This window comes from Nestor notabilis, unplaced genomic scaffold (genome assembly GCF_000696875.1).
Source record: "Nestor notabilis isolate BGI_N333 unplaced genomic scaffold, ASM69687v1 scaffold2123, whole genome shotgun sequence".
NCBI lineage: Eukaryota > Metazoa > Chordata > Aves > Psittaciformes > Psittacidae > Nestor > Nestor notabilis.
Genome location: NW_009920381.1, coordinates 83,068 through 96,405, shown reverse-complemented (window position 1 = coordinate 96,405; position 13,338 = coordinate 83,068). Strand labels below are relative to the sequence as shown.

Genomic DNA, 13,338 nt, shown 5'->3' with positions numbered 1-13,338 from the left:
ATCTCTAAAAGCATGAATAATTTGCAGCATTCTTAAGACACTATGAATACAGTATGTATTCATATGTATGTATGTATTACAGTATATGTATTTATATGCATACATATTCCTATGTATGTATGTAATACAGTATGTAAAGAGAGCACACTTGGCTGCTTTCTCTGCTGTCTTCACTGCTACCCTGTTTTTTAACTCTGTCTTCAACCATCCATTGTCTAGTCAGCAGGTACTGTCAGTCTGAGGTGTAGAGAATGATTTTTCTTCTTCATTTCTTGTCTCCTTCATGACAGAGGGTAAAATGCCTTTCTGTTCATGTGCACACTCTCTGCTGATTTGGTGGTGGTTCTTCTTTCTACAAAATACAAGCTAAAATCTTAATATGTTTCAGCTCACTCTTCATACTCCAAAGTGTTTGAGGTTAACTCTACTGTGAAAAACTAAATGTTGACATGTAATAGAATATTTTAGAGATACCAAGTACAGCCTGGTGCTTGATAGCTATTCAAATTCAATCCTGGACCCTTATACTGGCCTTGAACAGAAGCTTCTCCATCTCTGCGATGTTTTTGAAGTCCTAGAAAAAAAGTAGTGTGATGAGAGGGAAGGACTCATTTTTTTAGGTTAGAGAAGACATAACAAGAGGAACTGACTATGTTAGTACTTGGGAAGAATTTTTATGTCCTGTGATTAATGTCACCAAACAGTGTTTTAAACTATTTCAAAACAGGTTTTTACATTAATTAGCATCCTATGACCTGGCACATTTGCAGTTAGCGCACAGTGTCTGTGGCTGTTGACCCTACCTATTGCTCTCTTTTCTCAATCTAGGGGTAAAATCAACTTCATCCATGTAGCGCACAAACCTGTTTACAGTATAGCAGCTCATACTGATGAAGGTTTGTCATTTACATATCCAGCAAGGCCTGAATATAGCTTTCTGCTTGACTACATCTTCACTCATCAGCATCTGTTCAACTTTCCTCTTACCTAGTCCTTTGATTTGGCAGCTTCCATTAAGGACACCATATGTACACATGCATATGAAACAGCCGTGATTTGTATTTCTAAGTTATCCCTGCATTTACATGCGTGTAGAATTTAGGAAGTCCTGAGTGGCAGTGTAGTATCTGTGTCTCTCAGTGTGTGAATAATTTCTGAAAGTCTGTCTGGTATTCTCTGGTATTCACTGCTCTCAGGTAAGACGCTATTACTTGACTTCACCTATAGAAGGGCAATGCAGTATCAGCATGAAGGCAGGAAAACAACAGAATGTATCATATTAGGTTAAACTGAGCCTGCTGAGCCAGAAACTACATGGAGGAAAGAGAAAGAAAAGTTAATCTGTCAAACCTGGATTAAGTTGGTGCTAAACAAAGTGGAGCTTTTTTAAAATGAGTGCTTTTGGTAGAGTTTAAGGTCAGATAATCTTCTTCATGCTCACCCCCCACCTTGCTTTCTATCCTTTCTTTCCCTTTTCTCCCCTCCATCTCTTTGCTTTTTTCACTTGCTTTCTACTTGCCTGTCTGAAAATTAGGTTTCTACCCTGCTGGACTGTAATTACTGCTGGCAAGTATCACAGTGTGCTGCAGTCTATGTGCTTGCAGAGAAGGTCTGTTTTGGCTCAGTGATTTCCTAGGAAGAATTAGGACACAGCTAGGAATTTTTCCTGGAAGTTAATCCTGTTCAAATTACAGTCTTCAGTAAAATCTGCAGTGAGGTAGAGAGAAGACCTTTCCATGGGTTTTGAGGGGTGTCTTTTCCTACATTTAAGGGCAAACTCAGGCATTTTAGTCAGGCAGGTTTTGTGGAGGCAGATAAGAGGAGTCTGGTGACACAGGGGTTTGAACCGTGGGTCCCAACTATCTCCTCCTGCGAGGAGCCCAGAGCAACAGAGCTGGTGGTCCTTACATGGCTGCCCCAAGAATTGGAAGTAGCTGCTACCTACTGTACTTTGCAAGTAGATCACTGTGGGCATATCAAAAGAAATACAGACATCAGAGTTAAATTTAGCAAGACTCTGGATGCCTATTAACACTACTTTTGCAGGTTGTTGGCACAACCTTTATTGGTGACTCAGAGGCATTTTTGCTTGTCTTTTTCAGGTGTATTTTCATCTGAAGATTTAACTCTTCAGTGCAGTGCAGTACAGTTTCGTAATTGTAAGGGATGTTAACACCAGTTTCTAATATATTTGTAAAAGAAAAGAAGGAAAAATATATAAAAAGAAGCTTGCTGTTGGAAGTCATTGTTGTTCCCTGAGACGCCTCAGGCAATTACCTGAAAAAGTCATTTCAAACCAATAAATAGTGTGAACACCAAGGAAAGAAAGGAGGAAATAAACAAACAAACAAAAAACCACAACCTACTAATCCCGAAATACTCAAGGTGGTGACAGAGGAACAGAAAAGAAATTTTTTTAAAATAATCATCAACTGTTGAAACTACCAGCTACATGGAAGTAATAATGTGGTCCAAGTCCCGGAGAGAAAAGAGTACATTATTTTTTTGTTTTTTCTTCTTTGAATGTAAATTCATCTTTTACTTAAAAGAAATAGCTGGGTAGAGTAAATGGCAGCTTTTTTCTCTAATACAATTCCATTATGCTCAGAAAAATCAAAAAAAAAACAAAAACATTTTAAGATAGAGTGTGAATCAGGTCAGCATAAAGAAAATTTTTCAGTTTAAACTAATAATCCCTTTTTCCCAGCAATGCAAAAGAATGGCTAGTGTTAGCCTGACTAATACTGAAACACTTTCCTTGTTTTCTTTTGGCAGGGTAATCAAGTCTTAAGTATGTATTACTTTTTAAACCCAACTTGTTGTTTGTTTTGGTTTTGGGTGGAGTTTTTTTGATAACTAAATGTCCTGGATTTCATATATACATCTTACTTGATTGGTTTACCTTTTATTTTTTCACTGAAGTTGTAGAGAGCCTAGGACTCAACAACAGGCTTAAGCAGCACTATAGTAGGTCTTTCGAAAGGTGAATGGCTCTTAGGCACTGTCCTTTCTTTTCATTTAAAGAAGACCTTCTTTTTTATTTAGTTATTAATTGGGTTTCTGAGTCTTTAGTTTATTGTTATTTTTCCATCTCAGTGGCAGATGTTCATCCAGCAAGAAGTAGCTGGCAATAGAGTTTACTGACCCACATATTTACCTTTAGCACAGCAGTTAGTGCAGTAACTAACATACATTAGTGCAGTAGCATCTGTAGCCCATTCCAACAGGGCTCTAGCCAGTGTCCTATTTCAACAGCACCGATGTGTTGTTTCTCATTCTCTGCAGTGATTTACCCATCAGCATACTTGTAAATGGCAACGAGCAAGATGTCGAATATATTTAAGACTCCTGAAACTAAATTAGTATATTGCAAACATTCTTACCTGTTAACTGGGAGAAAAGAAATCACCAGAAGTACAGGTCTCCAGCAAGACAGACAGACAGGATTTTTGAGACATAAGAATATTGAACATTTCTAAGTGTAAAGTCTGCATAAATACTTCAGGATGTGTCCCTGTTTCCTCATGCCTCTGACTACAAATATTAAAGGATGCTAGAAAAACTACAAGTAAGTAGAGAAGTAAATCCATGTTTTAGGAACAACTGCTGTCTCCTCATAACTGTACTCATAAAATGCAGAAACAAAATTCATGCTTTCAATTTGGAAAGGTCAAGAGAGCCTTTCACACAAGGCTGTAGGATCTCATCCAGGTACAAATTGGATGGTTTTCTGCCTCTCTCAGTGTTTTACAAAGCTTGTTTATTTTCTCCTTCTATCCACATTTAAATGTGACAGAAAAAAAACAAAGGGGCAGCATTTGGGGATGCATTTCCAATAGAAGTTGTGAAAAAAGGCAGGGGGAACATGCAGCCCTGAATGATTAATGAATCATTCAGTTGTAGAGAATCAGTTGTAGAGAGCCTAGTTGATTAATGAATCATTCAGGCATGAAAGCAGCCTAACAAAAAGCTACATTGGATAAGAAATGCAGGTCTGCTGGAGATGCTTGGGATTCCTCACAGGCTGTTAGTCTGGAACTCAAAACATAGTAGTGATTCCTTAATTCCTGGTGCCTTGTTCCTGGATCATGAATAGTTAGTGAAGGAGAACTATAAGCTGCAACTGCATGGTTTGATAATGATCTGGCTTTGCCAGGTAAAAAGTGATGATGAGGCAAATGCTTCAGTAACCAGCATGCTGCAGCTTCAAGCCTCATCTCCAAAATTCATTCTGCAGAGCCATGAGTGCTGAAATATTTTCACTTAGCTGTTTAAAAGCAAATGTCTGTATACTCAAATACCTCTGACATCTAGTAGTGAAAGCAACCAACACATCTGGCAGAGATACAAGGTGGACAAGATACCCCTGAAGAATGCTGCAGAACTTAAGATTTTATCAACCTGGATAAAGATTATATTGACAGTGTGACAAAGTTGGCTCCTTGCCTAATTACAGTGCAGTCCTATTTTAAATCCTCCACTTTGTGAATGAACAAAACCATGAGTCAAGCTTTAGGGCACCAGTGTAAAGAAGAAACAATTAATCTTCCCAAAACCACATTAAACCATGGCAGGGCAAAGACCTGACTGTAAGGTCCAGATTGATAAAAAGCTGTTTCACCAGGCTGGGAGGCAAAGGATGTTCTAAGGATAACTACCTGTGAGAGGTTTCTCAGAAAACCCTATATGAATAAGAACACTAAGGTGCTGCAAGCTGTCCAAAATCATCCTCAGGACCTGTGACAGGAGAGTGTCACAGGACAATAATCAGAGATCGCTCAGACAGAGCTGATCTAGTAGTCAGTTTATTGAGTTATGATCAGTAAATTCAAGTATATAAAATCTAAACTTGGCGTTTGATACTCTACTACGCTTAAAGTTAGTATAGGATCTTAAGATTATCACGTGAGCTTAGTGTACATATCTTAAATGTTACATGCAAGAAAAAAATGTCATCTACTAACCCATCCACGTCCGGTGATCAGGTGAGGGATCTCTCAGACCCTCTTGGTGAGGGGTAACCTCAGGAGGTGTCCCTAGTGAAGGGGAGATCACCACCCACATCCACTGCCATGGAGGGAGAGCTCAATCAGCCCTGCTGGCTGCAGATGTTTATAGTGTGACGTGCTCATTTGTACTCAGATTTTCTGCTGTGTTCATGCAGTTTTGGCTGCTTATCAGTCCAGTCTCCAACCAAACTTTTTTTTGGGGGGGTTCATGCTGAGTTCTAGCTGATACCCTCACACAACATCATTAACTTTGATTAAGCCTACTTGCTGAGCATCTGCCTGGACCAAAGTTCAGTTCGTTCACACAGAACAAGTGCACCCATCACAAAAACAAAGCAGCTATGGATAGTAGTTACAGTTAACCTAAACGGTAAGGAGAGATTGAACATACCTGTTTACCATCTTAAAAGATTCCGTGCATTCAAGAGAGGCAAAAGTCCACAATAACAGCTAAGTCTTTGAGCTGCTGAACTCTCAGCACTTTGAAATGGAATCGCATGATATTTTGCATCAGTTCTAGAATTCTACTTCAGTCTTGGGCATGATCCCCCAAATGGTAATAGTTCTGGTATGAGTCTGAGTATTCTTTCCACTTCCATCTTCATTTCCCAGTTATTTATCTTCTTTATTTTATTACTTGAATTCACTAGACCTCTTAATAATAAAGTAACAGTTACTGTGGAAAAACATCCTTTTTATTATAATATAACTAAATTACATAGTTGTGGTTTATTTTTAACAGAGCAGCAATTTGTGCTGCTGAAGTGGGTTTTTCTGAGGCATGAAGGGAGGAGGGATGAAAGAGAAGTTGGAAATTTAGGATTATGTGTGGTCCGATACATGCAAAGTGCTTCCCTTAGTTTTCCTGTGGTGATAAGCTGTTCTGTGCTTGCAGTTTATATTAGGCCTTTTAATTAAGCTGATGTTCACTGAGGCACGTGTTTATTTTGAGATGTACTTCGTTCTTCCACTGAACTCCTGTTGTTCAGTATTTTTAGTCTCTGATGTGCAGGCTGCTTCATGTTTGGCCTTACAGGAGAAGGTTTTGCTGTGTGGTGGAGCCACCAAGCGCAGTGACGCAGACTAGACATTCCCAGCATTAGCTGATCCACTTGCCAGGCTGTCACACTTCCCTTCAGTGCTACTATTGCTGCAAAAATCATGTAGGAAATTGCAAATCATTGTGAGGATGTTACGAACAGATTGTTTTGTGGCAACATTGTATTCACCCACTTCTTGCCAGCACCTCCCAGAGCTGCCCAGGAAAAGGGAAATGTTCCTCTTTTCCTACTGGGTTGGGTAGGAAGTTTTTTCTTTTCTCTCTGCCTTTTTACCTGCCTGCCTGGCTGCTAACCTCTGTGACACAGTTTGTCATCTGTGCCATGGGAAGCATATCATGAACGTGTACAGTGGAGAGGCCGATCTCATCAGCTCACATTTTTATTACGTTATTTATATGTGGGACATATATAGAAATGTGTATTTCTACCCACATGACTTGTGCTCTACAGGTCAGATGAGCAGACAGCCTGTACTGCAGGGAAAGCTTCCTTGCCAGTTGTTGAGGAGATAAGAAAAACATTAGGAAAAACATGAGGAGTCATTTCTGATTCTGAGGAAGAAGGTCGTCAAACACGGGAACAAGCTTCCTGGAGAGGCAGTTGATGCCCCAAGCCTGTCAGTGTTTAAGAGGCATTTGGACAACACTCTTAATAACATGCTTTAGCTTTTGGTCAGTCCTGAAGTACTCAGACAGGTGGACTAGATGATCATTGTAGGTCTCTTCCACCTGAAACTATTCTATTCTATTCAAGTTGTGGTATGGGGATAGAAATCAGGTGGTTTGCCAGAAACATCTGTAAAGTCAAGGGGGAGAGAGAAAATACAGTATTAAAGTATAATTTTCAGTATTTATACTTTGTCTCAGGAACACTTTGAAGGGTTTAATTGGAAAACAGTCTAATTCAACTGGGGAGGACATCTAACTTAAATGTTTTCTCCCATTAATTGTTTTAGTCATCATCTAAATCAATTGACTAATTGAGCTAAGCCAGTTTCTTATTACTTCATCCAGTTTGCCTTTTCACTGTCTAACATTCTGTACTACTGTCACTGATGCCAGAATCTTTTACCAGCCTCTGAACCCCTTAGAGCTTTAGAGTCAAGTAGAATAGGGGCTACAGGAGGGCTACACTGAATTTCTTGGGATACACTCTGCAGACCTATTTCAGCTAGCAAACTGAAGCTTGTCGCCAAAGTATTGTCTTAGCCTTGACCACTTCATATACTTCATTTCCCCATTACAGTACACTGTTATTTGTGCCCTGATGTTTCCAGATGTCAGATGCTGCTACAATTCAGTGGTGCTGTATGAGCAGGAATCTAGGAATGTGAGAACAACAAATGCTGCTGAATATGAGTTTAAAATGTGTTTGCGCAGTTCCTAATTAATGATATCACTTAAGTAAAAAAAAAAAAAAAAAGCAGCCCATACTGGCAAAACGAAAAAGAAAAAAATATAATAGGTACTCAGATCAAAATGTTTCATTAGTAAAGGACAGGCACTGATGAAAAGCTTTACAAGAAGCAGAGGCCCAAGAGCAGCTACTGCCATGGCAACCAAAGGAGCATGGGGATTTATACTTCTGAACATCTCAGTGCAGTCTTAGCCAAGAGTGAAACTGGCTTGAAATAACAGCCTTCCTGTGTTCGTTCTTCTTATTTATGAATTGTGTATCTCATCTCACTGCTTCCATGCTTATATCTTATAGTGGTTAGGTCACTGACTACACATGTTTCTGGATGTATTAGAAGTTTAATTCTTAGGTTATTTATCTGACTTGCTGCTATATAAAATCATGAGTTGGAATAAGTTGCTAATTTCAGTCAAAAATATTTATTCAATGCCACATGCCATAAATTAGGTCCACCACCTATAATATACCTAATTCCTCCTAGTAATGCATTGTGAATACTAAACCTAATGTTAATCTAACACAAGAACATTTCTTCATCTCTAATTTCACCCTGTATCACTGAAGACTTTTCTTCCATATGTTCAGTAATAAAATTTCTACAAATTTTATTTCATAAAAAATACTGTGTATTAATCCTATATAATAAGATTCTCATAAAATGTATAAAGAAAGATCATCTTGTAGCCATCAGGACATTTTGAGATCCAAGTGCTGCTGCCCTGATTTAATTTCTTTTTTTCTAAAGTACCTGTTTTTTTCAGTAATGGCATTGTCTCTTAACATTTCAGATCACAGTATTTCGCATGGGATCAGAAGGACACCAGGATATTGACTTAGCTATCCTGACAGCATTACTAAAAGGTAATGGAGTTTCACTCCACAGTGGGTCTGTATGAATCCAAATGGACTAACTGTATCTCTGCTGTGCTGAAACCTGCACTTTTTTTCAGTACCTACAAATTTATACTGTGAAATTGAAGTATACTTTTTGCTCTGCTTTTGCTCTTTTTTTAATGTTTAAATAGCTACTGTTTTTTCTTCCTGAATTTTTATACTCCACCCACAGTCACTAATGCATCACAAGAAACGTCAGTGTTGAACCCCACTGATTACTTGAAAAGATCAGTACTCATAAGAAGACAGACAAAGAACATCACACTTTGACTACCTTAGCAGCTTGTAGAACATCCAGAAGGAGGTTACCTCCCTCTAGGTAAAACTGGCACTATTGTCAAAGTAAAATGATTCCCTGTAGTCATCCTGGGAAAGCCTAGGAACTGCGTGGGATTCCTTCCACCCTCTGCTGGTAGAGCTAAGAATTTAGCTGCTGGAGTAGTAGAGTTTTAATCTTAAAGTCTCTAAATCTTTCTAGCCATTACATTGCAATTCAAGAGATTGTCTGACAATAAATCTGCTGTTGCTACAGGTCAGTATAAACCCTGGTCTTGCAGGCACACCATTTAGCTTGGCTTCCTTCAAAATATACTGTCAGGTAACTTAATATCTGCTTGCGAATACAGAAACAGGTGAGATTTGAAAGGCTCGGAAGCATATGTACTTACCTGATGGACAGTTGCTCACCTAGGCAACGGCTAGAAGGTTCTAGCCCTCCTTTTATGTATTTCCCCAAATGGATTTTCACAAATTGCATGTATCAACCATGTTTATCTTGTTGCTGTCTGGACTGGTTTATGCTATGTAGTACAGGCCGTACTGCCCACACCTGAATAAGAGAGTCCATGATGACATATGGCAGACCTGAATTTGAATCAAAACAAAAAATTTAGTAGATTTACTAGGTATTCAAAAGGTAATGGGAATTACTGTTCCAGGGCTCAGTTTTATTCTGTTTCTTCCTGTGCAACTTACAAAAGGTGTATGAAAAGACAGAAGGCATCAGTAACTTTCAGCTGACCAAGCAAAATAGTATTTTACCTTTTACATAATTACAAATCACATTTCAAACATGTTACTTCATACATTTAAGACAATAGTCTGAATAGGAGGAGTAAACAAGCATTGGCCACCTCAAAAGTATGACTGCAATCTGCTAGCTACCAGCTAAGGAAATTAACTGGAATTATTCTGCTCCACTAGTTTTTGTCTCCTTAGCCTTCTGTGGTATTGCTTTGTCTACTACTTCTGCTCATTTCAATCAAGATACAAGTTGTTTAAGCTGCAGGTAACATTTTGTTACTATCCTGAGGTAACAAGTTTTAGCCGTTGTCACACAGAAACAATATAAATCAACATGAAGTAAGGAAAAAGAAATATATTCCAAGCAAGGAACAAGAATTGCATCCATCACCAAATTCCTCTTTTCTATCCTTAGGAAATATTTTAATTGAAGCTTTCATTTCATTTATCTTAAGTATAACTGGATCCTTTATTATCCTCACTGTAAAGTCTATTCTCTTCATATTTGTTCTTAAGACAATCACTGAAACTATTGCTATTCATTTATATTAGTAAGATACAGATTGTCTTAAAGTTGTGATTCCACTTTGTCTAGGTATATTTCCAAAGTTTGAATACCAGTATAGATCCTTGAAGTCTTTTACCACCTTGAAAGCTGCCTCTTAGAAGCTGAAGAAAATAGAGCATAGGCCTAAGAAGGATTATTTTCTATTTGAAAGTCCTTTTGCAGTATTTATTTGAGTAACTGTACTATGGTTGCAGTCTGGATATATGAGTAATCCCCTTCGATCTGAAATACACATTTTTCAAGTGTAACTGCAAGTGTAACTGGTCCTGTCATCTTCTTAGTAAAACAAAATTACCTTCCCTCTTCATAATAGTAGTGCAAGACATCATGATAAAGTTCTCTTAGTTTAGGAGGTGCCTGGATCTGTGTAAGTAATTTTCACATCTCCTTTCATGCTTGCCAATAAATCTTGTTAGTCTGCTGATGGGCACCAGTGCTTGTGTCTTGTTCAAGGGCCAGAGGAACTAAAACTTACACCTCATCTTCCCTGTTCCTCAGCGCTTTCTGATTATGAAGGTACTCAGTGAAGATTAAATTTATCTGATGCCTCTTGTTAATCTGAGCTTTGTGATCACAGGGAACGAAAGTCTATATAAGTTTTTAATCAATGTGTGCAAAGTCAGGCAAGTTGTTTGTTATTATTCATACCATGTCTTGGTACAAAGTTTCTGACCCACCCTGAAAGAAATGCTGCCTTTCCGTAAATACTCATCACTAGGCTGATTGATAGCTGGGTTTTCATCAAATCAAGAAATCTAAAGTGGCAATGCTGAACCACTTGTCCGTTGATTTACTAGTAACTAGATTTGAAGACTGGGTCTGAATTACCTGGAAATTCATAAATTTAGATTCAGAAATTAATCTCTTTCACCTTTTCAGAATTGTGTGAAAAGGGAGCAGAAAAAAGTGTGGAACTGTGTGAGTGGTTATTGATCTTTTTTTCTTAGTCTCATTGATGAGGATTTTGCAGTTCTTGCTAGCCAGTATTCAAGGCACATACCAGCTAATTACTAGTCCCACCCTGGTGTGAGTGATTTGTTCAGGGAGTAGGAGGAGGACAAGGATTGGGAAACAGGAAGTATCATTTCCTGTTTGCTGTGTAAAATTTGTGATGAGCTAGTATCTCTTTAAGCCAGCCATCAGGCACACTGCCAGTGCAGGAACTCTCACAGACCCCAAACCCTACACTGAATATGAGACGTTATTTCCCTGTTTGTTTTCGTGAGTCATTTGTTTAATCTTGTCAGCAGATCTATCTTTCTTAGAAGTGATCTCCAATAAACTAGGGAATGGCATCCAAACTGGTTATCAATTTATATTGAATGGATGTCACAACAGCATATGGCTTGTGAATTCCTTTTAAAAAAAACATCAAGAGACGTGTAAATGTGGGAAGTAAGTTTCCAATTGCATGAATTTATAGAAAGTAAATTTATTGATACAGTTTAACTGTTTGTGCTCTCTTAACTTGAACAGTTGGAACTCAAACAGTAATTCATTTTGTCCTTTTGCAGCTGCTAACTGAGCAGAAGGCATATGACAGGGAAGTTAAAGACAGCATATGGAGATGTTCTAAAATATAATTGTTTTGGAGTGGCATCAAAAACCCTAGTTCACGAAGCTCTTACAATGTCTGGAGCATACTAGCAGCACCAGACATTTCAGCTGGTGCTCTAAAAGCTTTCCCAGTGCAATTGTCAGCACCTGGAATTAGGTGCCATGTGGTATATGGTAATATTAATACTATGCAACCCTCTGAGATGAACCATGTCAAACTAATGCAGATCTGATGTGTCTGCATACTTTCCAGTCTGTGAATAAGTCATGATTCATGCCCACTGAACAGTCATCATGCAGTATCAGATGGTCCTGGAAGATACTGTGATGGTCTGCCAACCATGAAATCACTGACACAGAAGGATTTCAGAGTTAGGCCAAATATCTGGTTACTGCCCTTATAGCTGTTGTTGCTATCTGCTTTGTTATTGTCTATTGATTTGCTAAATGCCAGGAAGACGCCTGTAGCAAATGCAGTGGAAACACAGCCTTTTCACCACAGAGTTGCTGAAATACAAGACCTGCTGAGATACAGAACAGAAAGTTAATTTGGATTGCTATTTTCCATAATCTGATTATTTTTTTTAATAGTTATTCAGAGAGGACACTGGCATGCTTAGAAGCACTGTGGAAATGAATCTCCAGCAACCTTTTTGTGTCTAGATAGATCATTTCACCTTTGAAGATTGTGAGCACTAGTTGTCACAGACTATCCCAAGAGAATCCTCTAGAGGTTTACATTGATCAGAGTAAACTTTAGCCAGTATACAAAAGCCTGTAGTCTTATCTCTTCAGCAATCTGGGATCCTGCAAGGTCACAACACTAATAGTCTGACGTGTACCCTGACTCAGCTAGGGTACGGAGTCAAGTTTATGATCCCAGGCTTTATTATCAAGGATTATTGCATTTTTTGATAGGCCATGTGACTTTTCACTGGAAGAATCTATGTAAGATAACCAAGCATTCCTGGATGGCTGCCTAAGAGCATAAAGTTAGCACCTGCAGGAACTAATGACTGTCTCAGATCACCTTGTTCATTTAACTTCACACCATCCTTGCATTGTGTATCTACATCCAAAGTATCTGTACTGAAATAAAATATTGCCAATCGGTGCATTGCATTCCAGGTTCAACTGTTATTCTAGAAGCAGAGGAAGGGAAGGAAGAGTCCCACTGCAGACATTAGTCATATTGTCATAAAACATTCTTTTGAAGAACATACCTCAGGCCCAGTCAGACATCAGGACACTGAGTAAATATTACAGAGACAATAGTCAGATTGCCTAAAACACTGTTTAAAGCATTAAGTGTATTACAGTAATGAAAAGTAATATAACACAACTAGGCAGAGAATCTTTCCATGAGACAAAATGAAACAGAAATGTACAGAAGTGTTAATTTCTCACCACTGACAGTGTTAAGGGCCTAAGATGTGCATCCAGTGTGATCCTGGTATTGAGGTGATGAGAGCAATAGGTTAACTCTACCTTATTTTTTGATTTCCCAAATATCCATTGGCTTTGATTTGAGTACATTGCAGGGGCACTCCTAAGTGAGATGATTACTCTAAGGCGTCACTATTTGGATTCTTCTTAATGATTCAAATCCACGTTCTTTGCCAATGAAGGCAATCAAAGAAATGATTGAAAGGAGACAGTATCTTAAGAAAGCCCACCTTACGTTTGTTCTAGGGAGTTTTTCTTATATTAATGGAATTATCTTTACTTCTTAATACTTGATAGAATTCCATCTGAAATAGCCTGAATACTTTCCTTTTCATTTGAGTCAAAAGTCATCAGTTCATCGTGG

General features: G+C 38.4%; 1 protein-coding gene across 1 annotated transcript in view; it reads left to right on the top strand.

Moving 5' to 3' along the window:
* The window catches only part of TRPM3 (transient receptor potential cation channel, subfamily M, member 3), a gene marked incomplete at its 5' end in the record, with an annotated part of 92,552 nt that overhangs the window by 17,899 nt on the left and 61,315 nt on the right, over positions 1-13,338 (top strand). Inside the window, one exon of the mRNA XM_010010638.1 lies at positions 8,275-8,347. Coding sequence (XP_010008940.1) covers positions 8,275-8,347 — 73 coding nt within the window. The remainder of the gene's footprint in view (positions 1-8,274; positions 8,348-13,338) is intronic.